General features: G+C 34.9%; 1 protein-coding gene across 5 annotated transcripts in view; it reads left to right on the forward strand.

Moving 5' to 3' along the window:
- Positions 1-18,673, forward strand: part of il12rb2 (interleukin 12 receptor, beta 2a) — a 52,078-nt gene that overhangs the window by 21,257 nt on the left and 12,148 nt on the right. For 4 of the 5 annotated variants that reach the window (XR_009804349.1, XM_061887816.1, XM_061887815.1 and 1 more), the window contains exons 6-13: positions 1,249-1,394; positions 1,577-1,721; positions 2,734-2,807; positions 7,607-7,817; positions 10,565-10,741; positions 13,155-13,253; positions 14,125-14,271; positions 14,823-14,873. Coding sequence is in view for 4 of the 5 variants with exons in the window: in XM_061887816.1 (XP_061743800.1) it covers positions 1,249-1,394; positions 1,577-1,721; positions 2,734-2,807; positions 7,607-7,817; positions 10,565-10,741; positions 13,155-13,253; positions 14,125-14,271; positions 14,823-14,873 (1,050 nt within the window). In the remaining variant the exon portion in view is untranslated. The remainder of the gene's footprint in view (positions 1-1,248; positions 1,395-1,576; positions 1,722-2,733; positions 2,808-7,606; positions 7,818-10,564; positions 10,742-13,154; positions 13,254-14,124; positions 14,272-14,822; positions 14,874-18,673) is intronic. The other variant, XM_061887818.1, reaches the window with a different exon arrangement.

An 18,673-nucleotide genomic window follows, 5' to 3' on the forward strand; every position in this document is an offset into this window, starting at 1 on the left:
TTGTTGTGTTTTTTACATTGTTACTGTTGTTTTTGCATTGTTGTCGTTGGGTTCTTATTGCATTGTTATTTTCGTGTTGTCATTGCATTGTTATTGTTGTTGTTTTTGTTGTGTTGTTTTTGCATTGTTATTGTTGTGTTGTTCTTGCATTGTTATTGTTGTGGTGTTTTTGCATTGCTATTGTTGTGTTGTTATTGCATTGTTATTGTTGTGTTGTTATTACATAGTTGTGTTGTTTTTGCATTGTTACTGTTGTTGTTTTTGCATTGTTATTGTTGTGTTGTTATTGTATTATTGTTGTGTTTTTCACATTGTTACGGTTGTCTTTGCATTGTTGTTGTTGTGTTGTTATTGCATTGTTATTGTTGTGTTGTTTTTGCATTGTTATTGTTGTGTTGTTATTACATAGTTGTGTTGTTTTTGCATTGTTATTGTTGTGTTGTTATACATTATTGTTGTGTTTTCACATTGTTACTGTTGTTTTTGCATTGTTGTTGTTGTGTTTTTTGCATTTTTATTGTTGTGTTATTATTACACAGTTGTGTTGTAATTGCATTGTTACTGTTGTTTTTGCATTGTTATTGTTGTGTTGTTATTGCATTATTGTTGTGTTTTTTACATTGTTACTGTTGTTTTTGCATTGTTATTGTTGTGTTGTTATTGCATTATTGTTGTGTTTTTTACATTGTTACTGTTGTTTTTGCATTGTTGTTGTTGTGTTGTTATTGCATTGTTATTGTTGTGTTGTTTTTGCATTGTTATTGTTGTGTTGTCATTACATAGTTGTGTTGTTTTTGCATTGTTATTGTGTTGTTATTGCATTATTGTTGTGTTTTCACATTGTCACTGTTGTTTTTGCACTGTTGCTGTTGTGTTGTTATTGCATTGTTATTGTTGTGTTGTTATTGCATTATTGTTGTGTTTTCACATTGTCACTGTTGCTGTTGTGTTGTTATTGCATTGTTATTGTTGTGTTGTTATTACACAGTCGTGTTGTTTTTGCATTGTTATTGTTGTGTTGTTATTACACAGTCGTGTTGTTTTTGCATTGTTACTGTTGTTTTTGCATTGTTATTGATGTTTTTGCATTGTTATTGTTGTATTCTTATTGCATTATTGTTGTGTTTTTTACATTGTTATTGTTGTTTTTGCATTGTTGTCGTTGGGTTGTTATTGCATTGTTATTATCGTGTTGTTATTGCGCTGTTACTGTTGTGTTCCATTCTTGTAATGCTGTTGTGTTGGCAGCAAGGCCGTGCGCTCCACAGCTGGGGGGTGTAGAGTGCTGGTCCAGAGGCTGCAGGGTCACAGTGTCCCCGTGTGTGAGGTCATCAGAGGTGGACGTGCAGCACGCCATGGAGGGACAACACTCATGGAGCACTTGTCAGCTTGCTGTAAGAACAGCAAGTGGAAGAGATGACTCTTTACACACACACACACACACACACACACACACACACACACACACACACACACACACACACCTTCCACCAACCAATCAATTAATCAATCAATCAATCAACATTGTTGACAGCAGTCAGTCCTCCCAAACTGTCTTTGTGTTGATGAAATCCAGGAGGGACAACTTGGTCTGGATCAAATCTGGTCCGCTTCCTCTCTGGACCCGGGCAGCTTGTACCGATTCAGATCCAGAGCCAGATTCAGTACGGGCCTGTGGAGCAAGTGGAGCAGAGTCAGGACCGCATGGACTCAGGAGGAAGGTGAGGGATATCTGGACCTGATCAGGACTACACTCCATGCACACTGCCAGTGGACTTTTACTGCAAGTGGACTTTAGGTCAAGTGTATATATATATATATATATATATATATATATATATATATATATATATATATATATATATATATATATATATATATATATATATATATATATATATATATATATATATATATATATATATATATATATATATATATGTATATATATGTATATATATATATATATATATATATATATATGTGTATATATATATATATATATATATATATATATATATATATATATATATACACAGTATTTAGTCAGCCAGCGATTGTGCAAGTTCTCCCACTTCAAATGATGACAGAGGTCTGTAATTTTCATCATAGGTACACTTCAACTGTGAGAGACAGAATGTGAAAAAAAAAATCCAGGAATTCACATTGTAGGAATTTTAAAGAATTTGTTTGTAAATTATGGTGGAAAATAAGTCTTTGGTCAACCATTCTCACTGATGGAAGGAGGTTTTGGCTCCAAATCTCACGATACATGGCCCCATTCATTCTTTCCTTAACACGGGTCAATCGTCCTGTCCCCTTAGCAGAAAAACAGCCGCAAAGCATGATGTTTCCACCCCCATGCTTCACAGTAGGTTTGGTGTTCTTGGGATGCAACTCAGTATTCTTCTTCCTCCAAACACGACGAGTTGAGTTTATAACAAAAAGTTCTATTTTGGTTTCATCTGACCACATGACATTCTCCCAATCCATTTGTGTGTTTATATATATACCTGTGTGTGTATGTATGTATATATATATACACACACACACACACACACACACACATATATATATATTTATATATATACTTTAAACAATAGTACTTCAAGTGCTCCCAAAATGACTTCAATTTAAGTGAATTAATATTTAGTAGTTATCAACCTCAACTTCTTTCTTGTGTACAATGAAGTAAAATATGAGTTTTCATTTGTACTTTCTGTTGTCTTGCAGTTCCTGACAAAGTACTCGACGTGTGGTACATCCAACCTTCCTCCACGCTCGCCTACATCACCGTCTTCTGGAAGGTGATACTTCACACGCCGTGTACTAGTACCTCACACGCTATGTACTAGTACTTCACACGCCGTGTACTAGTACCTCACACGCTATGTACTAGTACCTCACATGCTATGTATTAGTACTTCACATGCTATCTATTAGTACATCACATGTTATGTATTAGTACTTCACACGCTATGTACTAGTACTTCACATGCTATGTATTAGTACTTCACACGCTATGTATTAGTACTTCACACGCTATGTACTGGTACTTCACATGCTATGTATTAGTACATCACACGTTATGTATTAGTACTTCACACGCTATGTACTAGTACTTCACATGCTATGTATTAGTACATCACACGTTATGTATTAGTACTTCACACGCTATGTACTGGTACTTCACATGCTATGTATTAGTACATCACACGTTATGTATTAGTACTTCACACGCTATGTACTGGTACTTCACATGCTATGTATTAGTACATCACACGTTATGTATTAGTACTTCACATGCTATGTATTAGTACATCACACGTTATGTATTAGTACTTCACACGCTATGTACTAGTACCTCACACGCGATGTACTAGTACTTCACACGCGATGTACTAGTACTTCACACGCCATGTACTAGTACTTCACATGCCATACTCCATCTATAGTAGTACTTTACATGCCATGTACTCCATCTATAGTACTTAGACTACTAGGTCTGAAGTGTTCCAGAGGTACTTGTACTTGGTCTGAAGTGTCCTAGATGTACGTGGTCTGAAATGTCCTAAAGGTACTTGTACTTGGTCTGCGTGTTCTGGAGGTACATGTACTTGGTCTGAAGTGTTCTAGAGATACTTGTACTTGGTCTGTAGCGTTGTGGAGGTCCTTTTACTTGTCCTGAAGTGTTCTCGGGGCACTTGTACTAGTCTTAATTTGAAGTGTTATAGAGGTACTTGTTCTAAAGTATTGTCGAGGTACTTGGTCTGAGTTGTACTAGAGGTACTTGGTCTGAAGTGTCCTACAGGTACTTGCACTAAGTCTGAACTGTTGTAAAGGTACTTGGTCTGAAGTGTGCTAGAGTTACTTGGTCTGAAGTCTCCTAGAGGTACTTGCATTAAGTCTGAAGTGTTGTAGAGGTACTTGGTCTGAAGTGTTCTAGAGGTACTTGGTCTGAAGTGTTCTAGAGGTACTTGCACTAAGTCTGAAGTGTTCTAGAGTTACTTGGTCTGAAGTGTGCTAGAGGTACTTGCACTAAGTCTGAAGTGTTGTAGAGGTACTTGGTCTGACGCGTTGTAGAGGTATTTGTACTTGATCTGAAGTGTTCTAGAGGTTCTTGGTCTGAAGTGTTCTAGAGTTACTAGGTCTGACGTTTTGTATTGGTATTTGTACTTCATCTGAAGTGTCTTTGTGGTACTTGGACTAAGTTTGAAGTTGTCTAGTGGTACTTGGTCTTAAGTGTACTCGTGGTACTTGGTCTGAAGTGTATTTGAGGTATTTGGTCTGAAAAGTTGTAGAGGTATTTGTACTTGGATTAATGTGTTCTAGAGGTACTTGGTCTGAAGTGAGCTAGGGGTACTTGTATTAAAATCTGAAGTGTTCTAGAGGTACTTGGTCTTAAGTGGACTAGAGGTACTTGGTCTGAAGTGTATTAGGTTTACTTGATCTGAAGTGTTATAGAGGTATTTGTACTTGGACTGAAGTGTGCTAGAAGTACTTGTACTTGGTCTGAAGTGCTTGAGAGGTACTAGGACTGAAGTGTTCTAGCGGTACTTGTACTTGGACTGAAGTTGTCTAGAGGTACTTGTACTTGGTCTGAAGTTGTCTAGAGGTACAACTGGTCTGAAGTGTCCTAGGGTTACTTGGTCTGAAGTGTCCTAGAGGTACTTGCACTAAGTCTGAAGTGTTGTAGAGGGTCTTGTCCTGAAGTGTTGTAGGGGTACATGGTCTGACGTGTTGTAGAGGTATTTGTACTTGATCTGAAGTGTTCTAGAGGTACTTGGTCTGAAGTGCCCTTGATCTACTTGGACTAAGTTTGAAGTTGTCTAGAGGTACTTGGTCTTAAGTGTACTAGTGGTACTTGGTCTGAAGTGTATTTGAGGTACTTGGTCTGAAGAGTTGTAGAGGTATTTGTACTTGGACTGAAGTGTTCTAGAGGTACTTGGTCTGAAGTGTTCTAGGGGTACTTGTACTAAGTCTGAAGTGTCCTAGAGGTACTTGGTCTTAAGTGTTCTAGAGGTACTTGGTCTGAAATGTATTAGAGTTACTTGATCTGAAGTGTTGTAGAGGTATTTATACTTGGACTGAAGTGTTCTAGAGGTACTTGTACTTAAGTGTTCTAGAGGTACTTGTACTTAAGTGTTCTAGAGGTACTTTGTCTGAAGGTAGAAAAGCGCTATACAAGTACAACTCATTTAAGTACTTGTACTTGGTCTGAAGTGCTTGAGAGGTACTAGCACTGAAGTGTTCTAGCGGTACTTGTACTTGGTCTCAAGTTGTCTAGAGATACTTGTACTTGGTCTGAAGTTGTCTAGAAGTACAACTGGTCTGAAGTGTTGTAGAGGTATTTGTACTTAGAGTGAAGTGTTCTACATGTACTTGTACTTGGACTGAAGTGTACTGGGGTACTTGTACTTGGTCTGAAGTGTTCTAGAGGTACTTGGTCTGAAGTGTTGGAGAGGTATTTGTACTTGTGTTCCAGAGGTACTTTGTCTGACGTGCTCCAGAGGTACTAGCTCTGAAGTGTCCTAGCGGTACTTGTACTTGGTCTGAAGTGTGCTACAGGTCTTTGTACTTGGACTGAGGTTTTCTAGTGGTACTTGTAATTGGCCTGAAGTGCTTGAGAGGTACTAGGTCTAATGTGAACTAACAGTACTTGGTCTGAAGTGTTCTAGGGGTACTTGTACTAAGTCTGAAGTGTCCTAGAGGTACTTGGTCTTAAGTGTTCTAGAGGTACTTGGTCTGAAGTGTATTAGAGTTACTTGATCTGAAGTGTTGTAGAGGTATTTGTACTTGGACTGAAGTGTACTAGAGGTACTTGGTCTGAAGGTAGAAAAGCGCTATACAAGTACAACTCATTTAAATACGTGTACTTGGTCTGAGGTGCTTGAGAGATACTAGGACTGAAGTGTTCTAGCGGTACTTGTACTTGGGCTGAAGTTGTCTAGAGGTACTTGTACTTGGTCTGAAGTTGTCTCGAAGTACAACTGGTGTGAAGTGTTGTAGAGATATTTGTACTTGGACTGAAGTGTCTACAGGTACTTGTACTTGGACTGAAGTGTACTGGGGTACTTGTACTTTGTCTGTAGTGTACTAGAGGTACTTGGTCTGAAGTGCACTGGTGGTACTTAGTCTGAAATGTTATAGAGGTACCATTAGTTGGTCTGAGTGTTCTAGAGGTACTTGTAGTTGGTCTGATGTGTCCAGATGTAGTTGTTCTGAGTGTACTGGGGGTACATATACTTGTCTGAAGTGTTCTACATGTACTTGGTCTGAGTATCCTGTTAATGATTGTACTTAGTCTGAGTGTTCTGGAGGTACTTGTACTTGATCTGAAGTGTTCTAGATGTACTTGGTCTAAGTATCCTGTTGATTATTGTACTTGGTCTGAGTGTACTGGAGGTACTTGTACTTGGTCTGAAGTGTCCTAGATGTTCTTGTACTTGGCCTGAAGTATTGTAGGGGTCCTGGGTCTGAGTGTTCGGGAGGTACTTGTACTTGGTCCGAAGTGTTCTCGAGGTTCTTGGTCTGAGCGTTTTAGAGGTACTTGTACTTGGTATGCGTGTACTAGAGGTACTTGTACTTGGTCTGCGTGTTCTGGAGGTACTTGTACTTGGTCTGCGTGTTCTGGAGGTACTTGTACTTGGTCTGCGTGTTCTGGAGGTACTTGTACTTGGTCTGCGTGTTCTGGAGGTACTTGGTCTGCGTGTTCTGGAGGTACTTGGTCTGAAGTGTTCTGGAGACACTCGTACTTTGTCTGAAGTGTTCTGGAGGTACTTGTACTTGGTCTGAAGTGTTCTGGAGATACTCGTACTTGGTCTGCGTGTCCTGGAGGTACTTGTACTTGGTCTGTGTGTACTGGAGGTACTTGTACTTGGTCTGCGTGTACTGGAGGTACTTGTACTTGGTCTGCGTGTCCTGGAGGTACTTGTACTTGGTCTGCGTGTACTGGAGGTACTTGTACTTGGTCTGTGTGTTCTGGAGGTACTTGTACTTGGTCTGTGTGTTCTGGAGGTACTTGTACTTGGTCTGCGTGTACTAGAGGTACTTGTACTTGGTCTGCGTGTTCTGGAGGTACTTGTACTTGGTCTGCGTGTTCTGGAGGTACTTGTACTTGGTCTGCGTGTTCTGGAGGTACTTGTACTTGGTCTGCGTGTTCTGGAGGTACTTGTACTTGGTCTGCGTGTTCTGGAGGTACTTGTACTTGGTCTGCGTGTTCTGGAGGTACTTGGTCTGAAGTGTTCTGGAGACACTCGTACTTTGTCTGAAGTGTTCTGGAGGTACTTGTGCTTGGTCTGCGTGTACTAGAGGTACTGGTACTTGGTCTGTGTGTTCTGGAGGTACTTGTACTTGGTCTGCATGTTCTGGAGGTACTTGTACTTGGTCTGGAGTGTTCTTAAGGTACTTCGTCTGAAGTGTCTCATAAGTACTTGGTCTGAAGTGTCTCATAAGTACTTGGTCTGAAGTGTCTCAGAAGTACTTGGTCTGAAGTGTCCTGGAGATATTTGGACTGAGTGTTCTGGAGATACTTGGACTGAGTGTTCTGGAGGTACTAGTACTCGGACTGTACACAAACGGCATACTTTGTGTGTACTTCCTGCAGGCCATGAGCGTGTCTGAGGCCAGAGGGAAGATCCTGGAGTACCGGGTCCGCGTTTACGGCGCCAAGTCCGAGGTGATGTGGACCAGCAGCCTGGGTGCCAACGTGACTAGAACCTCCGTGCCCTTCTGTGACCTCTGCCGGGTGGCGCTGTGGGCCATCAACTCCCGAGGCAGCTCTCCTCCTGCCAACATCACAGCACATCATGCCAAAGGTAACGCTCTTATTTTGAAAAGCCTTGACTCTATTATTAAATGTCCACAAAAATGTAAAACAGGATTTTTTTTTCAAACATAGGTTTATTTTGAAATACACTCATTTATGTTAACATATTCATTTCATAAATTTTGCAATAAACTCTGTTATGTTAACATATTAATGCATTTATTTTGAAATAAACTTGATCATGTTAACATTGATTAATCTATTTATTTTGAAACAAACAAATTCATGTTAACATATTCATTTCATACATTTATTTTTGAAATACAAATATTGATCTTAACATATTAATTGATGCATTTATTTTGAAATGAATTCATTTATGTTAACATATTCATTTCATACATTTATTTTGAAATAAACCCATTTATAATAACATATTGATTTCATGAATGTATTTTGAAATAAACTCCTTTAAGTTAACATATTAATTAATGCATTTATTTTTAAAAACCCATTTATGTTAACATATTAATTTCATACACTTATTTTGAAATAAACTAATTTATGTTAACATGTTAATTTCATGCATTTATTTTTTAAATAAACACATTTATGTTAACATATTAATTAATGCATTTATTTTTTTTTATGATTTAATTTATGTTAATATATTGATTCCATAAATTTATTTTTGAAATAAAATGTATTAGGTTAACGTATTAATGAATGCATTTATTTTGAAATAAACTAATTTATGTTAACATGTTAATTTCATGCATTAATTTTTTAAATAAACACATTTATGTTAACGTATCAATTAATGCATTTGTTTTAAAATGAATTAATTCATGTTAATATAATGATTTCATAAATTTATTTTTGAAATAAACTCAATTAGGTTAACATATAAATTAATGTGTTTATTTTGAAATGAACCCATTTATGTTAACATATTAATTTAAAACATTTATTTTACAATAAACTTATTTTTGTTACCATATAAAATTCATACATTTATTTAGAAATAAACTCATTTATGTTAACATATTAATTTCATACATATATTTTTTTTAAATAAAACTCATTTATGCTAACATGTGAATGCATTTATTTTGAAATAAACTCATTTAATGTTAACATATTAATTTAATTCATTTATTTGGAAATAAATAAATTTATGTTAACATATTAACTAACAAATTTATTAAAAAAAACATTTATGTTAACATTTTCATTTCATACATTTATTTTTAAATAAACTTGTTTTTGTTAACATATAAATTCCATATATTTATTTAGAAATAAACTCATTAAAGTTAACATTAATTACATACATTTATTTTTTACATAAAAGTCATTTGTGTTAACATATTAATATGATTCATTTATTTTGAAATAAACTCATTTATGTTAACTTTTTAATTTCATACATTTATTTTGAAATAAACTAATCTATGTTTAAATATTAATTTCATTGATTTATTTTGAAATAAACTCACTTATTTTAACATATTAATTTCATACATTTATTTTGAAATAAACTAATTTATGTTAACATATTAATGCACTTATTTTGAAATCAACTAATTTATGTTAACATTAATTTCATACATTTATTTTGAAATTAACTCATTTATGTTAACATAACAAAAATACTTGTACTTATACTGCATATCATCCTACATGTACATGTGTGTGTACTTGTACTGCATATCATCCTACATGTACATGTGTGTGTACTTATACTGCATATCATCCTACATGTACATGTGTGTGTACTTGTACTGCATATCATCCTACATGTACATGTGTGTGTACTTGTACTGCATATCATCCTACATGTGTGTGTACTTATACTGCATATCATCCTACATGTACATGTGTGTGTACTTGTACTGCATATCATACTACATGTACATGTGTGTGTACTTATACTGCATATCATCCTACATGTACATGTGTGTGTACTTATACTGCATATCATCCTACATGTACATGTGTGTGTACTTGTACTGCATATCATCCTACATGTACATGTGTGTGTACTTATACTGCATATCATCCTACATGTACATGTGTGTGTACTTGTACTGCATATCATCCTACATGTACATGTGTGTGTACTTATACTGCATATCATCCTACATGTACATGTGTGTGTACTTATACTGCATACATCCTACATGTACATGTGTGTGTACTTGTACTGTATATCATCCTACATGTACATGTGTGTGTACTTATACTGCATACATCCTACATGTACATGTGTGTGTACTTGTACTGCATATCATCCTACATGTACATGTGTGTGTACTTGTACTGCATATCATCCTACATGTACATGTGTGTGTACTTGTACTGCATATCATCCTACATGTACATGTGTGTGTACTTATACTGCATATCATCCTACATGTACATGTGTGTGTACTTGTACTGCATATCATCCTACATGTACATGTGTGTGTACTTGTACTGCATATCATACTACATGTACATGTGTGTGTACTTATACTGCATATCATCCTACATGTACATGTGTGTGTACTTATACTGCATATCATCCTACATGTACATGTGTGTGTACTTGTACTGCATATCATCCTACATGTACATGTGTGTGTACTTATACTGCATATCATCCTACATGTACATGTGTGTGTACTTGTACTGCATATCATCCTACATGTGTGTGTACTTGTACTGCATATCATCCTACATGTACATGTGTGTGTACTTGTACTGGGTCAATAATTATACTAATAACAAATATTTGTTATTCGTCTCTCGCAGCTGGAGGTCATTTGCAGGTGCGCACGCAGGCAGACCAGCACGGTGTCGCCCTCTGGTGGAGCGCAGCTGCACGTGCAGAACACCACGTGGTGCTGGAATGGTACCTTGACGGACTGATGACGCAACACCTGAACTGGCTCCGCCTACCCGGAACACAGCGCCACGCCCACATCACAGGTCTCCTCCTTCATGTCGAAGTTTCCATTTATTTTTTCCATTTATTATTTACATTATTGATCTCTTTCTGTTCATGTATTATCTACACTTTCACTCTTTCACTTTCTCTTTCCAATCATTCATGTTTGTATTTGTGTATTATCGATGTTTGTATTTTTGTATTATTGTTTTTATTGTGTGTTATTGATGTTTGGATTTGTGTATTATTGATCTATGTATGTGTGTATTATTGATGTTTGTTTTTGTGTATTATTGTTTGTATTTGTGTATTATTGATGTTTTTATTTGTGTATTATTAACGTTTTTATTTACATATTATTGTCTGTACTTGTATGTTATATATGTTTGTATTTTTGTATAATTGTTTGTATTTGTGTATTATTGATGTTTGTTTGTGTGTATTAGTGTTTGTATTTGTGTATTGTTGATGTTTTTATTTGTGTATTATTAACGTTTTTATTTACATATTATTGTCTGTACTTGTATGTTATATATGTTTGTATTTTTGTATAATTGTTTGTATTTGTGTATTATTGGTGTTTGTTTTTGTGTATTGTTGTTTGTAATCGTGTATTATTGATGTTTGTTTTTGTGTATTGTTGTTTGTATTTGTGTATTATTGTTTGTATTTGTGTATTATTGATGTTTTTATTTGTGTATTATTAACGTTTTTATTTACATATTATTGTCTGTACTTGTATGTTATATATGTTTGTATTTTTGTATAATTGTTTGTATTTGTGTATTATTGATGTTTGTGTGTATTATTGTTTGTATTTGTGTATTATTGATGTTTCTATTTGTGTATTGTTTTTATTTACGTATTATTGTCTGTACTTGTATGTTATATATGTTTGTATTTTTGTATAATTGTTTGTATTTGTGTATTATTGGTGTTTGTTTTTGTGTATTATTGTTTGTATTTGTGTATTATTGATGTTTTTATTTGTGTATTATTAATGTTTTTATTTACGTATTATTATCTGTACTTGTATGTTATATATGTTTGTATTTTTGTATAATTGTTTGTATTTGTGTATTATTGATGTTTGTTTTTGTGTATTATTGTTTGTATTTGTGTATTATTGATGTTTTTATTTGTGTATTATTAATGTTTTTATTTACGTATTATTGTCTGTACTTGTATGTTATATATCTTTGTATTTTTGTATAATTGTTTGTATTTGTGTATTATTGATGTTTGTTTTTGTGTATTATTGTTTGTATTTGTGTATTATTGATGTTTTTATTTGTGTATTATTAATGTTTTTATTTACGTATTATTGTCTGTACTTGTATGTTATATATGTTTGTATTTTTGTATAATTGTTTGTATTTGTGTATTATTGGTGTTTGTTTTGGTGTATTGTTGTTTGTATTTGTGTATTATGATTTGTATTTGTGTATTATTGATGTTTGTATTTGTGTGTTGTTGTTTGTATTTGTGTATTGTTGTTTGTATTTGTGTATTATTGATCTGTGTATTTGTGTATTGTTTGTATTTGTGTATTATTGATGTTTTTATTTGTGTATTATTAATGTTTTTATTTACGTATTATTATCTGTACTTGTATGTTAAATGTTTGTATTTTTGTATAATTGTTTGTATTTGTGTATTATTGATGTTTGTTTTTGTGTATTATTGTTTGTATTTGTGTATTGATGTTTTTATTTGTGTATTATTGTTTTTATTTACGTATTATTGTCTGTACTTGTATGTTATATATGTTTGTATTTTTGTATAATTGTTTGTATTTGTGTATTATTGGTGTTTGTTTTTGTGTATTGTTGTTTGTATTTGTGTATTATGGTTTATTTGTGTATTATTGATGTTTGTATTTGTGTGTTGTTGTTTGTATTTGTGTATTATTGTTTGTATTTGTGTGTTACTGTTTGGATTTGTGTATTATTGATCTTTGTATGTGTGAATTATTGATGTTTGTTTTGGTGTATTATTGTTTGTATTTGTGTATTATTGATGTTTTTATTTGTGTATTATTAATGTTTTTATTTACGTATTATTGTCTGTACTTGTATGTTATATATGTTTGTATTTTTGTATAATTGTTTGTATTTGTGTATTATTGGCGTTTGTTTTTGTGTATTGTTGTTTGTATTTGTGTATTATTGTTTGTATTTGTGTATTATGGTTTGTATTTGTGTATTATTGTTTGTATTTGTATATTGTTGTTTGTATTTGTGTATTATTGTTTGTATTTGTGTATTATTGATCTTTGTATTTGTGTATTATTGTTTGTATTTGTGTATTATTGATCTTTGTATTTGTGTATTATTGTTTGTATTTGTGTATTATTGATCTTTGTATTTGTGTATTATTGATCTTTGTATTTGTGTATTATTGTTTGTATTTGTGTATTATTGATCTTTGTGTTGATGTGTTTGTGTCTTGCAGGACTAAAATCCTCCGAGTGCTACCAGGCAACTATTTACTTTTTCCATGATGAAAGTACAAGTACTACCAGCAACTTTCAACTAAGTATCAACCAAACAGGTACTACTTCTATTAGTTCTCCATTACTGTGTACGTGTACTACTTCTATTAGTACTCCATTACTATGTATATGTAATACTACTATTAGCACTCCATTACTGCGTACATATACTACTTCTATTACTACATATTATTGTGTACAGGTACTACTTTTATTACTACATATTAGTATGTAGAGGTACTACTTCTATTAGTACTCCATTACTGCGTACATGTACTACTTCTATTACTACATATTAGTGTGTACAGGTACTACTTCTTTTACTACATATTAGTATGTAGAGGTACTACTTCTATTAGTACTCCATTACTATGTACAGGTACTACTTCTATTAGTACTTGTTACTATGTACAGGTACTACTTCTATTAGTACTTATTATTATGTACAGGTAGTACATCTATTAGTACTCCATTACTATGTACAGGTAGTACATCTATTAGTACTCCATTACTATGTACAGGTACTACTTCTATTAGTACTTATTATTATGTACAGGTAGTACATCTATTAGTACTCCATTACTATGTACAGGTACTACTTATATGAGTACATATTAGTATGTACAGGTAGTACATCTATTAGTACTCCATTACTATGTACAGGTAGTACATCTATTAGTACTCCATTACTATGTACAGGTACTACTTCTATTAGTACTTATTATTATGTACAGGTAGTACATCTATTAGTACTCCATTACTATGTACAGGTACTACTTATATGAGTACATATTAGTAAGTACAGGTACTACCTCTATGAGTACTCCATTACTATGTGCAGTATATATGCGTGTATGTGTCATGCAGAGTGCTATTAGTACTTGTACTACTAGTACTAGTAGTAGTATTACTAGCTAACGATGGTTGTAGTTCCTCAGGTTGGTCCGTCAGTCCAACAGGAAGTGGAAGGCAAGAGTTTAAAGGTCATGTGGGCGGAGCTTCCTCGGGCTGAGCGAGGAGGCTGTGTGACCAACTACACCGTCTACTTGCAGCACTTGGATGGACACGTACTCTCATGTACTTCATGCATACTTCACTTCATGTGTACTTCATGTGTACTTCACTTCATGTACTTCATGCATACTTCACTTCATGTACTTCATGTGTACTACACTTCATGTACTTCATGCATACTTCACTTCATGTACTTCATGTGTACTTCACTTCATGTACTTCACTTCATGTACTTCATGTGTACTTCACTTCATGTACTTCATGTGTACTTCACTTCATGTACTTCATGTGTACTTCACTTCATGTACTTCATGTGTACTTCACTTCATGTGTACTTCATGTGTACTTCACTTCATGTACTTCATGTGTACTTCACTTCATGTACTTCATGTGTACTTCACTTCATGTACTTCATGCATACTTCACTTCATGTACTTCATGTGTACTTCACTTCATGTACTTCATGCATACTTCACTTCATGTACTTCATGCGTACTTCACTTCATGTACTTCATGCATACTTCACTTCATGTACTTCATGTGTACTTCACTTCTCGTAGATTTCTAAGTATTCTAATGTTTATTTCCTTCTTGTCTTCTCATCTTCTCATCAGACTTGGTGCCAGCATCACACAGGAAGTTGCTCCTCTCAGATCTCCATGCAGGTGTTTATCACCTGTGTTTACTACCTGTGTTTACTACCTGTGTTTATCACCTGTGTTTACTACCTGTGTTTATCACCTGTATTTACTACCTGTGTTTATCACCCGTGTTTACTACCTGTGTTTATCACCCGTGTTTATCACCTGTGTTTACTACCTGTGTTTATCACCCGTGTTTACTACCTGTGTTTATCACCTGTGTTTACTACCTGTGTTTATCACCTGTGTTTATCACCTGTGTTTATCACCTGTGTTTACTATCTGTGTTTATCACCTGTGTTTACTACCTGTGTTTATCACCTGTGTTTACTACCTGTGTTTACTACCTGTGTTTATCACCTGTGTTTACTACCCGTGTTTATCACCTGTGTTTACTACCTGTGTTTACTACCTGTGTTTACTACCTGTGTTTATCACCCGTGTTTACTACCTGTGTTTATCACCCGTGTTTACTACCTGTGTTTATCACCTGTGTTTACTACCTGTGTTTATCACCTGTGTTTACTACCTGTGTTTATCACCTGTGTTTACTACCTGTGTTTATCACCTGTGTTTACTACCTGTGTTTATCACCTGTGTTTATCACCTGTGTTTACTATCTGTGTTTATCACCTGTGTTTACTATCTGTGTTTATCACCTGTGTTTACTACCTGTGTTTACTACCTGTGTTTATCACCTGTGTTTACTACCTGTGTTTACTACCTCTGTTTACTACCTGTGTTTATCACCTGTGTTTACTATCTGTGTTTATCACCTGTGTTTACTATCTGTGTTTATCACCTGTGTTTACTACCTGTGTTTACTACCTGTGTTTACTACCTGTGTTTATCACCTGTGTTTACTACCTGTGTTTATCACCTGTGTTTACTACCTGTGTTTATCACCTGTGTTTATCACCTGTGTTTACTATCTGTGTTTATCACCTGTGTTTACTACCTGTGTTTATCACCTGTGTTTATCACCTGTGTTTACTATCTGTGTTTATCACCTGTGTTTACTACCTGTGTTTATCACCTGTGTTTACTACCTGTGTTTACTACCTGTGTTTATCACCTGTGTTTACTACCTGTGTTTACTACCTGTGTTTACTACCTGTGTTTATCACCTGTGTTTACTATCTGTGTTTATCACCTGTGTTTACTATCTGTGTTTATCACCTGTGTTTACTACCTGTGTTTATCACCTGTGTTTACTACCTGTGTTTATCACCTGTGTTTATCACCTGTGTTTACTATCTGTGTTTATCACCTGTGTTTACTACCTGTGTTTATCACCTGTGTTTATCACCTGTGTTTACTACCTGTGTTTACTACCTGTGTCTATTACCTGTGTTTACTACCTGTGTTTATCACCTGTATTTACTATCTGTGTTTACTACCTGTGTTTACTATCTGTGTTTATCACCTGTGTTTACTATCTGTGTTTATCACCTGTGTTTACTATCTGTGTTTACTACCTGTGTTTATCACCTGTGTTTACTACCTGTGTTTATCACCTGTGTTTACTACCTGTGTTTACTATCTGTGTTTATCACCTGTGTTTACTATCTGTGTTTATCACCTGTGTTTACTACCTGTGTTTACTATTTGTGTTTACTACCTGTGTTTATCACCTGTGTTTACTACCTGTGTTTACTATTTGTGTTTACTACCTGTGTTTATCACCTGTGTTTACTACCTGTGTTTATTACCTGTATTCATCACTAGTGTTTTTCATAGTGTTTACTACGTCTTTATTACCTGTGTTTATCACCTGTGTTTATCACCTGTGTTTACTCCCTGTATTTACCACCTGTTTATCACCTCTGTTTACTACCTGTGTTTACTACCTGTTTATCACCTGTGTTTACTACCTGTTTATCACCTGTGTTTACTACCTGTATTTACCACCTGTTTATCACCTGTGTTTACTACCTGTGTTTACTACCTGTTTATCACCTGTGTTTACTCCCTGTATTTACCACCTGTTTATCACCTCTGTTTACTACCTGTGTTTACTACCTGTTTATCACCTGTGTTTACTACCTGTTTATCACCTGTGTTTACTACCTGTATTTACCACCTGTTTATCACCTGTGTTTACTACCTGTGTTTACTACCTGTTTATCACCTGTGTTTACTCCCTGTATTTACCACCTGTTTATCACCTCTGTTTACTACCTGTGTTTACTACCTGTTTATCACCTGTGTTTACTACCTGTTTATCACCTGTGTTTACTACCTGTATTTACCACCTGTTTATCACCTGTGTTTACTACCTGTATTTACCACCTGTTTATCACCTGTGTTTACTACCTGTGTTTACTATTTGTGTTTACTACCTGTGTTTATCACCTGTGTTTACTACCTGTGTTTATTACCTGTATTCATCACTAGTGTTTTTCATAGTGTTTACTACGTCTTTATTACCTGTGTTTATCACCTGTGTTTATCACCTGTGTTTATCACCTGTGTTTACTCCCTGTATTTACCACCTGTTTATCACCTCTGTTTACTACCTGTGTTTACTACCTGTTTATCACCTGTGTTTACTACCTGTTTATCACCTGTGTTTACTACCTGTATTTACCACCTGTTTATCGCCTGTGTTTACTACCTGTGTTTATTACCTGTATTCATCACCTGTGTGTATTACCTTTGTTCATCACCTGTGTTTACTACGTGTTTATTACTTGTGTTTATCACCTGTGTTTACTACTTGTGTTTACTGCCTGTCTATATTCCCTCTGTTTATTATATGTGTTTATTACCTGTGTTTATCACCTGTTGTTAGAAAGGTTCCCACACTCTGTGCTACCTTAGGAGACTATTACGAGCAGTCCACCTTGAGAGTGCAAGGCATTGTGGGACGCGCTTATTTATTTGAACCAAAACAGAGCACAGAGTGGTGAATGCCAGTCATTTACCTTTGCTGCCTGTATAAATATATATATATATATATATATAACTTGTGAGATTGTACAGCACTGCGGTGCCAGGTGCGTCAGTCATTAAATAGTTGTTTGGTGCGCAGCGGGCCTTGTTTACAGCGTCTAGACCAAGGTCGGGAACCTTTTTGGCTGAGAGAGCCATACAAGCCAAATATTATTAAAAGTATTTCCGTGAGAGCCATATAAGTTTATTTATTTTTTACACTATATGCGTGCATTTTTAAGAAAGACCAACACAGTATAATAAGTCTCTCATTCTTTTTAATAACATTGTTATTCTGAGGCTAACCAACTATGAATAAAACACTTCTTACCATTAATGCGACTTCTTTAACAGGTGCAGTAGAAACCGGATGGATGGATGAAAATGCATGAGAATGTTTTATATTTTGAACGTTATTTTTGACACTGTGATTACCAGCGGAATTATTCATTACTTATCGTGTTAAGCAATATAAGCTAAGATTTATCCGAGAGCCAGAAGCAGTCATCAAAAGAGCCACATCTGGCTCTAGAGCCACATCTGGCTCTAGAGCCATAGGTTCCCTAGCCCTGGTCTAGACTATGTATTTCATGTAACAGTCCTTTATCTCTGCAAAGAGAGCGTTTCGGACATTTATTACCTGTGTTCATGCACGGCAGGTCACAAGCACCACGTTTACATGCCTTCTGTAGCGTACAGTGACACCTTGTGGTCTAGTTAAGACATTTAAGTTCAGTTAAATGTTGGGATGATGTTATTTGAGTGTTTGGTTTGATGCCATCCTGTAGTGTGTATGGCAGGGCTGTTTACTGGTGAAGCTAGTTTATTACAATTCAGGTGTTTACTTCCTGTGTTTATTACCATGAAGGTGTTTACTTCCTGTGTTTATT

This window comes from Nerophis ophidion, linkage group LG26, assembly GCF_033978795.1.
Source record: "Nerophis ophidion isolate RoL-2023_Sa linkage group LG26, RoL_Noph_v1.0, whole genome shotgun sequence".
Taxonomy (NCBI): domain Eukaryota; kingdom Metazoa; phylum Chordata; class Actinopteri; order Syngnathiformes; family Syngnathidae; genus Nerophis; species Nerophis ophidion.